Raw genomic sequence first — 19,630 nt, 5'->3', positions numbered from 1 at the left:
CATTTTCTGACTGCTAAATCCCGTTATATACTAAAATAATTCAGTCATCATCCATCCCCTTCAAAATAAAAGTGTTAAATATACATTTCACATGCCGACTTGTTTTGACCAGTACAATATTTGCTATTATGCAAATTTATTGAGGAAAAAAAGATTTACCACTGCCAAAACAAAAATCTTGAAATCTGACATTAAATGAACATACTGAACAATAAAGCCTTTATTTCTTTTTTTTTGTCTTTCCACAGTTCAAGTTTGTCAGTCCCACCAAATGAACCGGTGGCAAATAAGAGTGAAGGAGTAAGAGGTAGAGCAAGTGTTCCATTCTTGTATGATCCGTGTAAAAATGAAGAAAAAAAAGGTCACTGACATATGGAAAGGACTCCATCATATCTTTTTTTCCTTTAAAGGATGAAGAAAAATAAACAGCAGCTTGTTTGTGGTGTTGCTAACGTTCCCTTATCATCATAGTCTTGACTTAAGTTTTTTTTAAATGAATTTGGATGGAGGAGGCGGCATCGCAGTGTAAACTAGAGCAACACTACTGACATAGTCACAGTTTGCGAACACTTGTGTGGGGGAGATCGGGGGGGTTGGGGCCCTCCAGATGCGTGCCTCTGCATAGACGGGAACCGAGCGCTCGAGGAAAGAGCGCGGAAACCTGAGCGGCACATCTAAAATGGCCCCATGTGTCCGTGGGTGTGTGTAAATGTGTCAACTGTATCTATGTGCGTGTCACACTGCATTAAAACAAACTACTACCAAACACTGCCACTCAGCCGCACTGTCAAGATCACTGACAGTGTTACTTAAAAAAAAAAAAAAGAAAAGGAAACAGTATTTACATCTTTGACATATAAATTATTCCCCGTAACGTACTGTAAGGCATAATAAGGCAAAGCAAACTAAAGTGTGTGACTAGAAAGAAAGGAGACCGATACGTTTTTGAATGGCTCGCTGCCAGCCTTTCCTGGTTTGAGTGGATTTGGCCGTGATGTTAGCGGGCCACTGCGAGAAATACAGAAAAGGTCAGTGCCTTGTATGTAAAAGACTGGGAAAAAATGTTTTTTTTTTTTGTTTTTCTTTAAAAGCAACCCAAAGTAAAATCATAATGCAGGTCAGAATATTTAAAAAAAAACACACAATAACAATAAAGGCACCCACACAAAATTTGCAGTGAGCTTGATTAGACGGTCCCTGGAATAGTTCCGGGTGGTTTCCATAGCGACAGGAGAGGGGTGGGGGGACCCGAGTCGGGTCTGGGCGTCACCGATCCATCGATCCTCTCGACGACGAAATTCGACGAAAATACAGTATGAGAAGATGCTAATAATGCTAATGTAGCTTTCGGGAAAAGATGTAATGATTGAAAATTGACTGAAAGAAAAAAATGGCTGGCACTGCTGTATATGGGGGTTAAAATGAAAATAAAAGAGTTCATATTTGTGAGTCAAAGATCTCCAGTTGCTTTGTGTAGCGCTCTGGCGCCCCGCAATAAGAGTCCGTCATTCCAGTAGCTGGGGGCCGGGGTGGGGAGAGGGGGTTCTCGAGCTTTTTCTTCTTAAAAAATAAAATAAAAACAAAAATGGAGGCCGTAGTGGCAGTAACGGAGGAACCGCCATGTCAGTCGTCCAGGATGACCTTGACAAAACTGGCCACATCTGTGTCTCTGGAGTCATGCAGGGTGAAAAAGGGATGTTCCTGCGTTGGAAAAATATATAGATTATATTTCGATAACAGACCATAAAGTACAAATTGACAAGCAACACTTAAAAATTCACGAGTTGCTGTAGTAGATTGATAGCCCTGTCTCAAAATGGCCGCCTGGAGCGGCGTATTTACTTACAGTTTTAAGCCTTAGTGATAATTTTGACTATACTGTCCAAGTGTTTCAATATAAAAGTATTTTTTGTTCGTCACCGAAGTCATTATAATAAAAAATAAATAGTAAAAAAACGTGCTTACCATTAATTCTTTATAAGCAGGTCTTTCATTGGGCTTCTTACTTAAACTGGGAAGACAGAGTTGAAGTCAATAAGAATGAAAACAGCGAGCCCTAGTGGACATTTTGCGTAAGTGCCACCGAGAAGTAAAATTCGCTCACCACTGGGAGATGAAGTGGACAAAATCGGGTGAGAAGCGGTCGGCTGGCAGCTGAGGAGATGGTTCGTCCACCACCTGCTTGAGCTGCTGGAAAGGCGTCCCCCACGAGTCGTAGGGGAACTTCAGGATGGCCAATTCGATCTGTGGCGGGACACACGGCACACTGGGTCAAAGTCTACACCGCCCCCCTGATCCGATTGGGAGATTACGTTCGAGTTTAAACTTGTGGTTTTTCCCTCTCACTCGATATCGTTTGAAATATAATGCGAACGTGGTATCATATGATTCCAAAAAATGTAAATACAGGTCTCCACAGGAAAAATATTTTTGGGAAATGAAACTCTCAGTAGCTCCTCCTACTTATCTTTTTATTGATTATATATTTATTACTTTATAGATTTTTTTATGTTATTTGTGCACTTTGTGGTGAAGCTTTTAATCTCATTATACTTCTATATAGACAATAAAATTCAATTCAAGTCACTAATAAAGTCAAATGTTTTCAAAGATGACCAAAATAATGCATACTATTTTTTAGATACTATAATGCAATACCTACAATGTAATACTAACTAATTGCAATACTTTTTTTCTCAATTTAACCTATTTGATTATTTTTTTTTTTTTACATTAACCCTAAAAGAGCAATTTTCACTCAATATATCGTAAGTAATACATGCAAATTTGTGTTAACCACGTTATGTAATCGCAAATAATGACATGGACATTTGATTAGGAACTGACCATGGTGATCCCGAGACTCCAGATGTCCGACTTGACGCTGTAGCCTTTCTGGTTGAGGTCAGGGTTGATGCGCTCGGGCTAAGGAAGAAAATCAGTTATTGATTACGACATGTGCATCAAATAACGACAACGACGGAATGCCACCCACCGCCATGTAAGGCTTGCAGCCGGCGTCCATAGTCTTGGCCACCGAGTCCACCAGGTGGCCGCTGATGCCGAAATCGCACATCTTCACTTGGCCCTGAGTGTTGATGAGAACGTTGGAGGGCTTCACATCTAGCCCCGCCCCACACAAACAGACAAAATGTGAGAAACGCCAAGTGAGCACGTTAGGCAGTTTTTTCCTAAATCACGTTACCTCTATGGATGACTGACAAGTTGCTGTGCAGGTGCTCTAATGCCTTGACAATCTGAGGAATTCGAGAGAGAATGAAAATGTTTTTTTAAAAAGGGAGAATTGAATTTTGTGACCATTTTATCAACATATATTGTAAAATTTAGGATCTATTTTAAATAGCTTACTCACCGCTACAGTGATCTTGCCCAGGATGTCTTCAGGGATGGTCTGGCCTTTTTCAATGACCTTCTTGTAGAATTTATCCAATGAAGTGTCCATCAGTTCCATGCAGATCCAAACATCACCCTAAGGGGGAGAAAAAATGTAAAATTAATAAAAAAATATGCTAAATGCAGGGCCGATTTTTACCAAAGGCAATGTAGGCACATGTGCAAGGTGCAATCCATTTTGGGGCGCCAATTTTTCCCCCAATGATATTACCAGTTGTCTAGATGGTTATCCCTAATTTCTAGTCAAATTAGTGGCTTAGAAGATGGTCTGCTCTGTGATGGAGTTTGCAGAAGGGGAATTGCTTCCCCTAGCGTCAGTAAAGTGTCACTGCATCTGGTCTAAAATGGGGCAGTGATTGTAAGAAATTTCTTCAATGATTTTGGATCAGAGAATGCCAGAAAAGTCAAGTTTTAGATTGACTACAATCATCCAAACCACAATTTCATGTTTTTAATAACTCAAAATATTTTTTTATTTATTCTATACTACTTTTGTAGTTCAGGCATAGTGCGTCTTAAATTAAAGTTTATGTTTGCACTCTTAAATTGGGCCAGAATGAGACTTTTTTAGCTAAAATGATATCAAATGAAATGATATATTGATATTCTTTAGTGTTTGTATCTTGTGGGCGGGGCATAGTTAGCCAGAAGCTAAGTACCAACCTCTCTAAAGAGGGCGCCATAAAAGGTGACTGTGTAGAAGCAGTCCACAGTCCGCATGGAGATGTCCAAGTCCATCAGGAGCCTCTTCTGCTCCAGCGTGTTGACGGTAGCTCGAATCCTCTGCCAAGGAGAAACGGGGTCAGTGCGCCATCGGAAAGTCGGACCGCCTTCTTCTGCCATGACCCACCTTGACCGCCATGATGACACCGCTGGGCACGTGCCTCATCTTGTAGACCACGCCGTAGGCGCCTCGGCCCAGCTCGGCGATTTGCTCCAAGTCATCGGCTTTCACCACAAAGTTCTGGAAGGCAAATGCATGAATGAATATGAGTTTTAGGGTGAAAATGGGGGTCAGCGGGACCATCTTACCTGGTCTCCGATAGTCACGCAGGCTTTAGAGTCGAGATCTCGGGGGGGCCTGTAAAGAGGAATAGTCTTGAAATTGAAAACAACCCCGGTATGGGGGTAATGTAATGTTTCAGATCACAATTTTTTTTGGCCAATTTTAAAGGGTCTACTTACCAAAAATTTCAAGTTAAAAAAAAAAATAATTTGAGTTTTTTCACGTTTTATGCAAGATATACGTTTTTTTTCCTACTTGAATTTCTTTAATGGTTGTCTAAATTATTTTTTTGGACCGTTTTATCTATTTATCTTTTCTCTATTTTAAAACAAATGACCATATTGGCCATATTGTCTTGCCTTATGGCATTTGGTCTGTCATTTTGCAGTTTTTTGCATGTCAAGTCGAATTTATGCGCATATAAGCCGCACCTTCGATACAGTCATTTTTTTTAGCAACAAATGCGGCTTATATGCGAGAAAATAGGGAAATTACATACGCTGCTACTGCCGGTGGAGGCGGTGCGAAGACTTCTTTGGCCAGTTTCAGCCCAGGATTCTTCTTCTTCCCTGAAAAAAACAAGAAAAAACATTTAATCGCCAATACAAACACACAAATCCATATTTAAAGGGACAGACCACACCCCTATTATGTACATTCCAGGGAAAGGAATAATCTTTACGGCAGAAAAACAAACAACGTTTGACTTTTCTTACAATTAAAAGTGAAGTCATTGGCTGCTAGCCCCGCCCACTTATACCAGATTAGACATATATTGCCGTCTAATTCAAATTTTGCATCAAAATGTGGAAGGGAAATCTTCCTCTTTTAAACTCAGTGTTTTTATTTTATGCTCAAGCGGGATTTTTTTATCTGCGTGTAAAAAAAAGGGACTTTCTGAATTCGTGAGATGAGTTCATTCATAAACTTTTTGGTTGTTTTTTGTTGTAACCACAGGCCGTCGGGACTTCCCTTTAGTGGGGTGACGTGGGCGTGAGACGCCGCTTCGATGTCCCGGATTCTGTCATTGATGGGAAAGCGTGTTTTTTGAAATATTTTTGGAGTATTATCTCGTTGACTGACAATGACGGCAACGGACGTCAATGGTTAAAAAAATGGGGTCACTCTCGGCCAATTGAAATTGATTTTGTGGTTAAGACTGTAAAAGTGGTCGAATGGTTCAAAGGGATGATAAAATAAAATATTCCTAAAGTACATTGCATTTTTTTAATTACATATATTCAGTTTTATAAGTATTTTTGATAGAATATTTGTTTGTTTTTTAAATGAATTAAATGACCTGGATTAAAATCCCTGAATATTCTGTTTTTTATAGATCTAAAACAATGTTTATTTTAGCTTTTTAAAGATATTTTTAGATTTTACAAAATGATTTTTGAACTAAAAACAGAAAAAAATGATTAAAAAATGTCAATTATTGATTTAAAAGATGGAAAATCAGGAAATTTAATACACATCTATGCTCTTCATTTTAATTTGACCCTAAAACAGAAAGTCGGCACTCATGATTTACTTTTCCGGGCCGCACAAATTGATGCGGTGGACCAAATTTGGCCCCCGAGCCACCACTTTAACACATGTGCTCTATTCCGAGTTTCCATGGAAGGATTTCAATTCTTTGGACGACTGAAAAAAGCTTGCATGGCCCTAACTTGCACTCGACAGCGGCGTAATTGCGTGGTGGCGGAACTGGTTTTGCGCCTTCATTCTCCAACCAAAAAAAAATGGCTTGCGACTTTGGAGTGGCTTTCACAGGCAGTTAGTGAGTCACGCCACAGCAGTCAGGAGGAAGTGTGATTCACCAAAACCCCCACGAGCCGGATCAGATTGGATCGCCCATGTGTGTGTGTGTGTGTGTGTTGGAGTTTTACAAATATTTTAGAGATTTTGCAGCCAAACGCTAGGCAGATCGGAGCGGCAGAGCCGAAAATAGGGCGACCGTGTTCTGTTAAAAATAGACGGACGGCGCTTCCTCCGTGCGAGTGTTCGACTTCTTGCAGTGACCTGCCAAATATGTCATCCTTTGCTTCGGAAAAAAAAATAGAATGCAGAGAGAACAAAAAAAAATGGCATACCAACATTTTTCAGTCTTTTTAAACGCTGCAGCCAAAATTCTTGACATTTCGTGCAAGCGTGTGCAGAGTATTTGCACGGGAAGGCATGCACTCGCATGCCGATGCGTTCAGGGACGCTTTGGGATTGTTTTAGCGCTCCTATTTTGGAAGGAGATGGGATTTTTTTTGCATGATCGGTGCGTTTTTTTTTTTTTGGTGGTGTCAGGTCAAAAACGTCAAGCATTTTGGGGGTAGGGGGGCTGCTTGTTATCTTGCACGTATGTTGCATTACCAGGAGTTGCCAGTGGGGCGGCGACAAAGTGGAAAAATCGTTTTAGATGACTTTTATGGTCCAAATGAATTTGGCAGATAGTAGTAGTAGTAGCAGTTGTAGTAGCAATAGTAGTAGTAGCAGCAGTAGTAGCAGTAGTAATAATAGCAGTAGTAGTAGCAGTAGTAGTAGCAGTAGGGCAGTAGTAGAAGCAGGAGTAGTAGCAGTAGTAATAGTAATAGTAGTGGTAGTAATAGTGGTAATAGTGGTAGTAAAAGTAGTAGTAGCGGTAGTAGTAGCTGCAGTAGTAGTAGTAGTAGTAGCTGCATTAGTAGTAGTAGCTGCATTAGTAGTAGTAGTAGTAGTAGTAGTATAAGCAGGAGTAGTAGTAGTATAAGCAGGAGTAGTAGTAGTATAAGCAGGAGTAGTAGTAGTATAAGCAGGAGTAGTAGTAGTATAAGCAGGAGTAGTAGTAGTATAAGCAGGAGTAGTAGTAGTATAAGCAGGAGTAGTAGTAGTATAAGCAGTAGTAGTGCATTTGTAAACAAAGCAATTCTTGAGAAGAGCTCACCTTCATACAAAAATAGGGTTCGTAAATTGGTGAGCATTATTGTTTTTGCATTATTTTTACGGATAAGGCTAAAGGATGGACATCTGGGGCAACAACAACAACAAACAAAAAAAGAGCACGGGGGCATGAGAGTGAAGGTCGACTGCAACGTTGAGCATCACCTGAGCAGATCTGCTCGCATCCAGCGGACTGTCAACAAAAGGGCCTCGGCACAAGTCAAAACATGCCTCGGTAGGCCAAAGGGAGGCACACACTGTGTACTCCCCCACCATGGTAACGCTAGAATGATTGTGTAACAGCACAAGCGGTGAACTTGAAATGTAAATTGACGACATCATCATTGTATGTGTGTGTGTGTGTGTACGTGGGTGAGTGTGTATGTGCGCGTGCATGTGCGTGCGTGCATGTGTGTGACGCAGAGGAAGCGCCATGACTTGATTTTTCCAATCTATTTTTTTGGAGCATGCCAACATGCAAATATTACCAAAAAATAATAATAATTTGAAGCTATTTGGAATAATAATCGAGTCGAATGTAGCTATTAATCACAACCAATGAGCCGCACGTCACGACGACCAAAATACAAACACCTGTAGTCCACCACGTATCTTAATTTTTTCCAAAACCTAAATAATCACAATCTATAGTTAATTCCACGTTTAAATGTGCGTTTTATACCATTTTGGAATATGGTTTAGTTTCAATGTGAAGACAATGGAGAAGCTAGTGCGGCAGCTAGCATGCTAGCTGCAAATGTTATGTCAAGCTTGCTAACACACACACACATTCACACACGCGCACGCACACACGCACGCAAACACACACGCGCGCACACACACTCTTTGCAGAACACAAAGTCAACGAGGCATGCTGACTCGCTTCTTTTTGCTTTGTTTGCACCGTGCAAAGCTTTTTTCCACCTGGCCTGCTTTCATTTCTTAAAAGGTAGCTAGCTGGCAAAAAGCACTTCCGCACACACGGGATAAATATACATGCATTCCTAAAGGGGGAAAGTATAGCAAGAGTTAAAACACACATACCTCCTTTGGAAAGAGACATTTCCCCTTTGCTTTGATGAGGGGGAAGGGAAGCACAAAGACTTTTTGGCCTTTTTCTACTCCCTCCCTCCCCGCATCGAACCCGTACGCCCGCTCAGGATCGCAGGCTGCTCGTGCAGGAGAGAAAAAAAACGAGCAGCAGCAATGAAAGCAAAAAAAATAACAAATAAATCCAATAAAATGCTTGGACCGTGCGCGCTTCCAGGTGAGCGTTCTATGGCCGATGGGTCAGAAGATGCACGGTTCGGATGGAAGGCAGAACGAGCAGAACACTTCGAGTAAGTTTGCGTACACACACGGCAAAAAAAATCCTGCACTTTCTAGGGTGGCCAAAGTCTGACAGCTGAGGGGGCCAACCGTGTGGTGACGTGTTTCCGGTTGCGGTACAAAGCATCATGGGAGTTGTATTTTCTTTACTCAGAGATACATGCGAAAGTCCGAAGGAATAGTTCATGTTCGTCCGTACTTTGGAGTGTTTTGAATGTTAGGAATAAAGAAATGGCACAAAATAAAATAATTGTTTTTATTATACAGTGTATTTGGCGTCAAATAAGCATTAGAAATAAAAATAATTTGGTTTTCTGCCAAGTTATTAACATTAGTTTGTTGTTTTTCTAATCACAAATGACGACCTATTTATTCTTGACATTTATACTTTATTTTTATCCTACACAACTTCATTCTGACTACGTCACAATGTATTACAGTCATTATACTTTTTTTTTTGCTTTGCGGCCAGTCAGTCAGCCAGTTGATTGTTTTTATTTTATATTATTTTATACAAAGAGTAGATTCTTGCTATTCTATACATCACAATATTGAAGGGAAAAAAACATAAATCTGAATTAAAGTCATAATTATAGTTACAATTACTACTAGAAAAGGAACATAATCAACAGAATGGTAATTCTTTTAACACTTTTCTAACTATTTGTAATACAACTTCATAATTCTAAAAACTAAATATTTAAAAGTATTGCTGAAAATCCCAAAACTACAAAATTAGGACATTCTATTCAAACTCAAAGCCATAAAAATCAGAAAAGAATCAAACGAAAGGGAAAAAAAACAGCCACACAAAACATTGTCCGACTAATACAGTACAAAGATGATCTTGTTTGCCTCTTTTGTGCATGAAATACTATCAATGTGTGTCTTTTCTTGGAAAATAATTGGAAGATTACATTTTGGTTATTCACTTTGGATGACAGGATTGTAAACACACTCAAAATTATCATTAGTTTGAGCTATGTTATGCCACAAGTTTTTTTTTTCCATATATAAGGCGCAATGAATTAAAGGCGCCCCGTCTATTTTGGATAAAAAAAAATTAGGACTTTTAAGTGTGTGTAGTCGTGAAAATATGGTAAATATATATCGAAATGCTAATGGCTAAGTGCACGCTAATACTGCAATTTGATGTCAGATAAGGGGTGTGGCCAAATATTCCCTAATTTAAGATATATTCCAACATTTGGGTTGAATTACGTTCCTATTTCTTGGCCACCAGCAACGTGTGGTAGAGCGGCTTGATGACGACGTGCAGATAGAGGGAGCTGTCGATCAGGTACTCGGACACACGGCGTTGGAGGTCGGCGCCCTCCAGGAAGTCACCCGCCTCCTCGGTACTCTGGTGGAAGTTGTAGACATGGCGGACCACTATCTTACCCTGTTGCCGGGCCATCACCAACAGCGTCTTCTGGAAGCTAACCCCGGCAAAGTCCGGACTGGACGTGGCCGGCGTGACGATGACCCGCGGCCGTCCGCCGTCGGTACGGGTGGGCTGCATGGCGCCCATCTCGCCATAGTTGGACCTGGCGCCGGCGGGCATCCAACGTGGCGAGAAGAGCGAGTTCCACGTTACCCGTTTGCTAGCGTCATGGCCGCTGGGGCCAAGTTGGGTCTGGAAGCTGAAGCTGCGGTCATCCCGGGTGGGGTTCCCGATGATCCACGGGGAGCCCCAAGAGGGCGACAGATAGTTGCGGGGTGTGAAGATACTACAGTTCACCTCAAAGTACTTGGCCAGGGTGACGGGTGACGCCGAGTGGAACTGGAAAGCCAGGTAGAGGAGGTCTCGTACCGACTCGTAGTGGGTCTGGAGGAGCGCCGACTGCCTCTGGAGGCGGAATAGGTGGCGTGGCGGGATCATGCCGTAGCGTAGCGACCTCAGGGCCGCCCGGGCCGTCTCCCCCGCCGGGCCGTTGCTCTCGGCCCACGCCTCCACCGCCTCGTAGAGCTCCAGTTCCGTCTGTAGAACCAAATCAGAACGGCGGAGCAGGGAGAGGAGGAGGTCCTCGCCCACCGACAGCCACTCCTGGCTGCGGAGTACTGACGACAGGTTCCACGATAGGTATTGGAGGCAGCTATCGCGGAGGGCGGCGTCGCCCGTCAGCAAGGCGTAGTTGTACCAGGAGACGGCGTGGCCTGCCGGGGAGTCGCTGGATAGGTGTTGACTCATGTATTGGCTAAGGCCTTCTTGCAGGCTACGGACACGGTACTTGCTGGCTAGTTTGTGGAGAGCGATGGCTTGGTCAAGGCGGACCGATACGTCGCCGCAGTACAGGTACCTGCATGGAAAAAGGGGCGGAGATACATAGAGAAGGGAGGAGGGTGGGGAAAAGCAGAGTTTTTGGTTTTCGGCGAGTACTTTGATGGTAGGGCTGCTGGGAATCTGATTTTTTGGAGGTTCTTGCTAACTTGTTCATTTTTATTTTTTGTTGATTTGCAAGTAAATTGGAAATTTGAGAATAATAGGAAATTATAATGTAGATTTTAAAAGTAAGATGTCAACTAATTGATTGCAATTTCCTTAATGTAAATGTTTTTACCCCAAATGGTCTCACTTTCAAGGACAAAATCTACGTTAGGCATAAAAGTACAACAAAGTTAATCATTATGATGGACCTAAATGTATTTTGACAATCTAGTATTTCAATTTCAACCCAAAATGGCGTCCTCTCCCTCACCTGATGAACTTGTCAAAGACGGCGGCACAGTCGGACGCCTCCCTGAGCACCACGGCGCTGCCATTTCGGACCAGGAGCAGTTCCTCGAAGACCGGACTCTGCATGGTCAGCACCAGACTGTGAGCCTGGATCACCTTCACCTCGTCCGTGTCCACGGCCAGCACGCGGAGGGTGACGTCGCTGCCGTTCCCGGCGGCCAACAGGCCCTCCATCCTCTGGACCAGGCTCATGGAGTGGTTCAGGACCGTGGAACCCAAGTCCGGTGGGAAGTCCGGCTTTACTGGTGCTTTGGAGATCAAGATTGGAACAGATTAGGATTTTTCAGGGAAATATGATATATATCTCTATAAACCTGGCGGGCCGCCAGGCTTCTCCTTGCACCGGTCTAAATATGACTTAAAAATAATAATATTACGCAAAAAAAAAGACTATTTTGGCAAAAGTTGATGCTGTAGAAACTAAAGAACTTTATATTAGCTAAAAAAGGGCATTAAAATGACTGTTTCACAATTTGAAGTATATTACAGTCATCCTATTTTCATTTTAACCTTGTAATAGTTCAATTTTCATCTCGTTAGCGAAAATTTGTGTTGCAGAAGAGCAAAAAAAATGTAAACAATCCAATTACGGTCAGCAGCCAATTAGCCACCTGGTGGATGTGCCTTAATTATGTCATTAGGATTCATGAATTATTCACTGAGATATTAAGGGGGGAAATGTGATCTAAAATTAAGCTGCAGCAAATATATATATATACCCACAAACGTACCCAAATTTGATACTCTTATCTTAAATCAACTTAGCAGTCATACAATCCGACAACTTTCCCAACAAACGAACTTTTCAGCCGCAAACCACATTCATTTAGTCCAACAAAAAAAATCAATACCACAACAAATCTTTTCTCCCCCAATACACTCAACCACCTTAATGTATTGTTGCGTCGGCACGACGCCAGCCAGCAAATGGACTCATGAATCGCAAGATACGTTGCGGCGTGATGAGAATAAATAGCCAACCCGGTCGTACCCGCTAAAAACCTAAAGTGAGCGCCAAAAAAGGCAACGTCCGCAAAGTAAAGTCCCAAAAAACGAGTCATCTCACCTCCTCTAAGTGCTACAAAGTGGGCGAAGAAGACCATGGTGGTCAGGGAGACCCCCAAAATGAAACTGGGACGATGGGATGGCATGGTCTCGCATCCGGAAGCGTCTTCTCACTGCGGCGATGTTAGCGGAGAGGTACGTTGCCCTCTGGTGCGTATATGTGTGTGTGCGCGCTACTCCCTGTCCCGAGCGCTATATGTAGGACGCCGGCCGACTCCATCGATTGGTGGAATCTGGCAGGGGCGTTGCCATGGCGACGGCTTTGATTTTTTTCCCTATTTTTTTTGTTGCATTCCTTCTGTCAGGACGCTGAAAACGCCGCCGCCGCATCGATCCGTTTTTGCCCTGGCCAAGGACTCGGACTAATGTTTTTTTTTGTTTTTAGGGGGCGCTATCAACAATCGATAGTCTTCTTTTTAACAACACACGCGAAAAAAAATGATGTTTCGTGCTGGGGTTTAATCACTGATGGTGTGCCCAATTCAATTAAGGCTCTAATTAGCTTGGCGAGCGCTAGTCAATCAGGTTTGCTCATCTATTTCGGGGGCTGCCCATTTTTGGGGGCGGGGGGGGTGTAATTACTTCTCGGATGGCGCTATTGGGAGGATAATTAGATTTACGTTGGGTGTGCTCGTTTCCATTTAAAGCACTGTTATATTTTTTGGGGGGAGTGGATATGTTGATTGCAGTGGCTTATCGTCACATTGGATGTAATTGACATATTTGAAAACTATTCTGTTGAGCCTGAGGGAAATATTTATTTTTAAATTATTTATTTTTTTAAATAGGAAGTCAATTTGGGGGGCCATGCGAAAAAATGTGGTCAGTTAAATGGGTTTTGGTGGATGGCTATGTTTTCCTACATGATAGGAAGAAATCGGGTTGTAATAAAGTGAAAAGATGCAGAATTTTGTATTAATGGAGAAAATTGTTAAGGAAATATTCCCATTTTGAAATGCCAGTCCAATTTTAGCCAATCAAATGTTGCCCTTGTGAGCTGTGACATTTTTGGTCTTGAAACATTATTATCGATCTAAAAAAAAAACATGATTTGTATACTTAAATATACTTACACGAGGTATTATCTATCACTTTAACCTTTAATGACCTTTCCGATTTTTTTTTGTTATTTTTTGCAGTTTTTTTTTTTTAAAGCACCAATTATTTTGTCCAAAAACCGGCTTAAACCGCTTTCCCCCTGACCTTCCAACAAGCTACATCCATTCAAACAGACAATGCACAGCATCATTTTAGCTAGAAGTGGGTTGCGGAAAATCCCCTGAGGGATCTAAAGGGGGTGCAGTTTTTAAAAAAATAAATAAATAACTAATAAAAAAAACCACAGTAGACCCCAAACGCAAGCTGAAACTATGAATAACTTGAGCAGTTCCCAGCGGAAAGCTGATGTGGCCTTAATGAAGACAACTCTGACAAGATTGGATGCTAGAAAATGGCAAACTTTCACTTGCTTAAGCTAGTATGACATTTTCATTTCTATTGTTATTGCCTTTTAGCCTGTGGGAATAAAGTGCCCTCCATTAAGGTCACATGACTTTTTTTTGCTTGGCGACAGGCTCCTTTTAACTCTTTGGGTGCCCCTAATTGACGGAGATAGACGTCCAATTTATTTTTAAATAGTCGCAGACGTAAATTTCGTGCAAATGGGATAAAAAAATAAATAAACAAATAGGGGTTAGTTTGGGAAGTGACAGTTTTGAAGAGATCGATCCTAAAGAGGACTTTTAGCGCAGGCAATATGCCAGGCAGCAAAATAAATAAATGTCCTGGATGACCTTAATCTGGCAATGAGTCCGCCCGAGGGCGTCTCAACCTCACGCCACTGCGCCCTAAAACCCCGCCATGTCAAATATAACTGGATAGTGTAAAGAAAAAAGGGGATATAAAGACTAAATATGATGGAAGATCATTTGAATTTGGGGTCTTAGTATTTGGCAATAAGGGTAGAGAATGTTCATTTTTGGACCAGATTGGACAACGACAAAGCTATTTACTTAAAAAAATAATGTTTTTCACAAAGGAGAATTGTTTGAACCTTATTTTATGATTTGTATATTTCAATTAATGACTCAAAGATTCATAAAATGTTTTTTAAAAGGTATTTCATCTGTATTTTAATGTTTATTTTTATGTAAAATCATTTTTTATCATTCAAATTTTTAAGAAAGGAGGGCGACGCAATAATTAAAATATCAATACAGATAAATATTTAAAACAAATGTTAAAGAGCCCATAAACTATATATTTATGCAATACTTAAAATGTCAAGAGAGATAAACATAAAAAAATGTTAGAGGCCATAAACTATAGCTTTCTTATTCTGTTATGTCAACAATAACATTCCTATCATTTGCGTGAGTGCCGAGGTTAGGGGGCATTAAAATATTGATATTAATCGAAGTTAATTGTGCTGCCTTTTAACCGATCAATCATAACGCTTTCCATTTGGTTGCGTAATCCCATTTAGTTGTGTAAACAAGAGGTAGTAATACAACATGTGTCCACCAGGTGGTGGTGTATTTTGAAGTTTAAACTCCACTACAGCCAAAAGAGTGCCATTTCAAGGGAATATTAGCCATATGACTATAATATGGAGATAAACGGTTTACAAAAAGTATAGTATTAAGTGCAGTATAGTTAAATATGTATTATACTGTGCGAAAATGTTGATTAAAGAGGTTAAGGAGTTGAATAAATGTAGATTTAGTGGAGTATTTTGTGTTGTTTCCTCCCCCGAGCTACTGATGATGTCCTCTACCTGAATAATGTGAAAGAGGACGCCTTATCACCAACGTGATCTCATCAGGCTAACAATAAAAGACCGTTAATCAGCAGTAGTCTGAAAAGAGGCGGTACTGGGACTACTCGGTTGGAAAGGAGCCACTCCAGAGCCCCTAAAAAGCGCAGAGAACAAACCCACGGGACTAATCTGGCAGAATACGCAAAAACGGCGACAGGACGATGGCGTTTGAGTGAAGGCGACCGCGTCGGGTGGGACCGGTCGCGGGAAGGCGAGGGGGGCAGGGTTGGGGGGTGACGGAGCTGGAGTCTGCTGGGAGAGTGAGTCGGTGAGCTGGAAATTTGCTTGGATTATCTGCATGAGGAATTGGGATTTGGTCCAATAAGAAGAGGAATATTAGGGAGGATAGTCTACCTGGATCGCTTGTTGGCAGGTACGAGAGTGAAAGGATTCATGGATGGTGTTATGGGGGTTGAATTGGTAGTTGTTTGAGATGTAGATATCATTGGGGCAAGATTTAGGAGCATATTTTTCGATTATGGGGCTAAATATAATGTTTAAATTATGGAATGTTGTCAATTTTGATCAATATTTATTGGATTATACTAACAAGAATGTATTTTACATGAATAAAGTAGTTGGTCAAAATGAAAATGATCAATTGAGATGTTTTAGTTTGGATTGAATTTAGTTTTTTTCTGCAAGGTTTAAATAGTGTCAATATACTAAATTAATAACATCCAAATATATGTAACAAAGGCATTATATTTATGGAGAATTTTGTGAACTTACCTCATTAACTAACCTTGAAAGTGATCCCGTTTCCCGGCCATTGACGATTAGATGTCCAATCCATTTTGACTGGGAGACCCGGCATGTTTCTGGGTATTAAATCTGAAATGAAAGAATAAGTGTCCTTAATTTCTTGAAAGTTTTAGTATAATATAGTTACAGTTTGCTCTAATAACCTTCTCTTAAAGATAACTTTTATTTTATCCAATGAACAAAGACATGCTTTCAAGTCTAGTTTGGCTTTTTGGATAATAATAGATAATGATTTATTCTAATTCTGAACTCTCTGGGCAGATTTATTAGTTTATCCGTCCCGCCCGACGACTGCCCGGCAACCAGTTTATTTTGCCCCAAGTCTGCTGGGATAGGCTCCAGCACCCCCACAAAAACAGGCTACACAATTAAGCATAATGCCACCCAAGACAAAGCCCTCCCTAAACGTGTTTTTTCACGATAGGGGAAGAGCCCCGGCTAAGCTTTGACCTTTGACCCCTGACCTCTATCACAGATCAACCATGTTTTATATCCACAGAATCTTACCTGCCACGAAACCATGGCGTCCACGGGTCCCCCCAAGGGGTGTGGCCCCAGCATCGGTTCCATCTACTACAACCTGTGCGACTTGACGTTGGCGTGGGGCGTGGCGGTGGAGACGGCGGCAGCCGCTGGCGTCCTGACCTCATTCGTCCTCTTCGTGGTCCTCATGGCTTGCCTGCCCTTAGTGACGGACAAAACCAGGAAGGGAACGGTGGGCCTTCAGGCTGGCGTCCTGGTCTTCACAATGGGACTCTTCGGACTAGCTTTCGCCTTCGTGGTGGGCCCGTATTCGGCCAGCTGCGCCGCACGCCGTTTCCTCTTCGGCGTTCTATTCGCCGGCTGCCTAGCTTGCATGTTAGCGCACGGCTTGTGGTTGACAATCCTTCGCCGTCGAAGGGGGCGGACCCCCAGGAGCTGGGCGCCGTGCCTTGGAGCGCTCGCCGTCTGGTTAGTGGAGGTCATCATCAACGCCGAGTGGTTACTCATCACCGTCGTCCGCTATCCGCCCGCCGGGGCGCCGGAGCCGGCTTGCCATTTGGCTAATGTGGACTTTGTCATGGCGTTGATTTACGTCATGGTTATACTCTTCGCCACTGTTGTAGCGGCGGCCTGTTCGCTGACACGGCGACGTCGGGATGGCGCCTTCATCCTGGGGACGGGGCTTCTGACCTCGGCTATCTGGGCGGCTTGGATCGGCATGTACCTGGCCGGGAACCGGGCGTTGGGCGACGCGAGTTGGGATGATCCAACGCTGGCCGTGGCTGTGGTGTCCAATGGATGGGTGTTTCTTTTGCTGTACGCCGTCCCGGAGATCTGTCTGCTGACCGGGCGGGATCCGGACCTGGAGCCGCCCCACCACGCCGCCGACCACATCTACCCGGCCAGGGGATTGGTCTATGACGAGCATCGCAAAGAAGCGGCGGGCCCGCCTCATCAGACTCTGTACATGGAAAATAAAGCCTTCACCATGGAGGAACCGCAAGCAGGTAACGGACGTTTGGTAGACTAGAGGAGTCAAAAAGTTCACTTATACTTGCCGCCATTGTACAAACCAGTCAAATTGGATTGGACATCTAGTGACATTAATAGGAGGCAATAATTTCCATTTTAGAGTACTTATGGGTCACTTTTGGTATTTTTTTATCATTTACTATTGTTTTTCTGGTTTGTTTGTCTGTCTATTTTGACCTTTGACCCCTGACCTGATTTTGGATCATGTACTGTTGTTTTTCTGCCGATTTTTGCCTATTTTGGGGCATTTATGGGTTACCTTTTGTTTGTTTTGGGGCATTTGAAGGTTTCTTATTAACTCGTTGGCTACCAGTGATGATGTTGTTTTGAGTGGGTGACTTCATTTTGAATTTGGGCCCAAGTCCCTAAGAGTTGATTATTTATTAATTAATTTTTTCGTATTTTTTGTGTCTGGCGGTCCCAACGGGAACCTGCTAGCTTGGATAAGAAGATTATAGCTTGAAAGTTAATTAGTACATTGAAATTTTTGGCAGTCCTAATATACACTGAGACCATTCCCAAAAACTCCAAATATCCATTAAAAAATGTCTTTTAATCTTGATATAGTATAAAATTAGATTTTTGCGACGGAAAACATTTTTTCTAAAGGTTTTTAGTAATCACTGGCAATAAAACCTAACCAATCACATGTATGGAGCCAATCCTATTGACAAAAAACCATGTGACATGTCTAATTTCTTCTCCCAATCAGCGGCATCCAAACCAGTGTCGCCCTACGGTGCCTATAACGGTCAACTGCGGAGTTGCGTCTACCAGCCTACGGAATTAGCCCTGATTGCTAAAGGTCTTACCAAAGTGAGTGATTAATTTATTTAGTTTTTTTCTTAAAGGGAAGTGAGTTCAACCCGCCTATTGTCTTTGAACAGATGGACCAGGACACCATGATGCGTCGGGCCTCAACATGTTCCTAGAGCGCAAGTGCGTGCAACAGTGGCTCGACGGATTGTTCAGCGCCGTATATGCCGTCCTAGCAACTTCAGTTTGGTGTGTCTTATTTTTTTCAGCTTTAAAGTGCTATTTTTTTTTTTACGTTCGTTAATAGGTTAAATCGCTGCTGCAATCATCAAGTTAGGATTTTTCTGTTACGTAATGTACAAAATGGATTCCAAAAAACAAAAAGAATGTCGATGAGAGATCTAAAATTGAAATTTTTTATCCACAATTTATAGCGTCCAAACTTTTTGGAATCCGGTTTAAACTTGCTGTGAGGGAAAAGGAATTTGTTTGTAGGATTAGCGTTTTAATCTTCTTGTTATTAAACGCCACATTTTTGTGTTTGTTGTGTCTTAAAATAGAAATATATATATATAATAAAAAGCCATATCCATAAGACAGGAACTCTAGTTAAGGTCAAAGGTCAAAAAATGTTCGGCAAGATTTGGTCGCTCATTTGCATACGTTTTTTTCGCCTATTTGGACCCCGGCAACAAGAAAAAGCACACGACCCGGTCGTTAATCCACGTAATCTCCCTCGCTAATGAGATCGGTGACAGGTGCATTATTGTTTTTTTGTTGAATGGGCTTTCATAAAAGGACAATGAGATTTGCTTGAATGTTACACAACAGGCTGAGTGGGTAGAGAAAATAGCACATCAGGTAAAAAGTCAAGAAAATTACTACCAAGATAACTTTTTATCAAATTGGATTTTAAAAAAATTACAAAAAAAAAATATTGTAAAATTCTAGTTACCACACGGACTTTAAATGATGGGCAGAAACTGATTAAGTGACAAATGCCATCTAATAATGAAAAACGACATGAACGTTAAAATATATACAATAATAATACAAAAATATATATAAAATAAGCGACATCAGAGTTATACTAAAAAAAAAAGAAGCGGAACACTAATTATGAAGCTAGGATATTTGTAATTACAATTATTTTGAAGGTTTACCCTTAATTTAGCCACAAACAAGCTCTTTGTTGTAAATATTGAAAGAGCAAACACGGGCCGGATCATATTCTATCATTTGCGGTTTTGTCAATATATAACACTCGTTAGAGGCGCCTTTTGCCGTTTTGTTTAATCAGCAAAGCTTGCGT

General features: G+C 41.7%; 3 protein-coding genes across 4 annotated transcripts; 1 reads left to right on the top strand and 2 right to left on the bottom strand.

Moving 5' to 3' along the window:
- Positions 1-119: 119 nt before the first annotated feature.
- map2k6 (mitogen-activated protein kinase kinase 6) lies at positions 120-8,758 on the bottom strand. Its single transcript, XM_077735013.1, has 12 exons — positions 8,378-8,758; positions 4,920-4,989; positions 4,447-4,495; positions 4,265-4,378; positions 4,078-4,197; positions 3,374-3,490; positions 3,206-3,257; positions 2,996-3,123; positions 2,848-2,925; positions 2,105-2,244; positions 1,966-2,011; positions 120-1,701 (listed from the first exon to the last, which is right to left on the bottom strand). The coding sequence occupies exons 1-12, from the start codon at positions 8,394-8,396 to the stop codon at positions 1,624-1,626; spliced, it is 1,011 nt and encodes a 336-aa protein (XP_077591139.1). The 5' UTR covers positions 8,397-8,758; the 3' UTR covers positions 120-1,623.
- Positions 8,759-8,904: 146 nt separating this feature from the next.
- On the bottom strand, positions 8,905-17,015 carry btbd17b (BTB (POZ) domain containing 17b). 2 transcript variants are annotated; one of them, XM_077734500.1, is made up of 4 exons: positions 16,555-17,015; positions 16,015-16,116; positions 11,362-11,647; positions 8,905-10,962 (listed from the first exon to the last, which is right to left on the bottom strand). In XM_077734500.1, exons 3-4 carry the CDS (start codon positions 11,589-11,591, stop codon positions 9,888-9,890), a joined length of 1,305 nt encoding a protein of 434 aa, XP_077590626.1. In that variant the 5' UTR covers positions 11,592-11,647; positions 16,015-16,116; positions 16,555-17,015; the 3' UTR covers positions 8,905-9,887. The 2 variants fall into 2 exon arrangements, with proteins under 2 accessions (XP_077590626.1, XP_077590625.1); XM_077734499.1 differs by lacking the exons at positions 16,015-16,116; positions 16,555-17,015 and adding an exon at positions 12,466-12,652.
- On the top strand, positions 15,346-18,494 carry LOC144208545 (G-protein coupled receptor family C group 5 member C-like). Its single transcript, XM_077734456.1, has 4 exons — positions 15,346-15,655; positions 16,547-17,537; positions 18,275-18,378; positions 18,450-18,494. The coding sequence occupies exons 2-4, from the start codon at positions 16,568-16,570 to the stop codon at positions 18,492-18,494; spliced, it is 1,119 nt and encodes a 372-aa protein (XP_077590582.1). The 5' UTR covers positions 15,346-15,655; positions 16,547-16,567.
- The last annotated feature ends 1,136 nt before the right edge of the window (positions 18,495-19,630 follow it).

Source organism: Stigmatopora nigra, chromosome 15, assembly GCF_051989575.1.
Source record: "Stigmatopora nigra isolate UIUO_SnigA chromosome 15, RoL_Snig_1.1, whole genome shotgun sequence".
Lineage (NCBI taxonomy): Eukaryota > Metazoa > Chordata > Actinopteri > Syngnathiformes > Syngnathidae > Stigmatopora > Stigmatopora nigra.
This window is presented reverse-complemented; position numbering and strand designations above follow the sequence as displayed.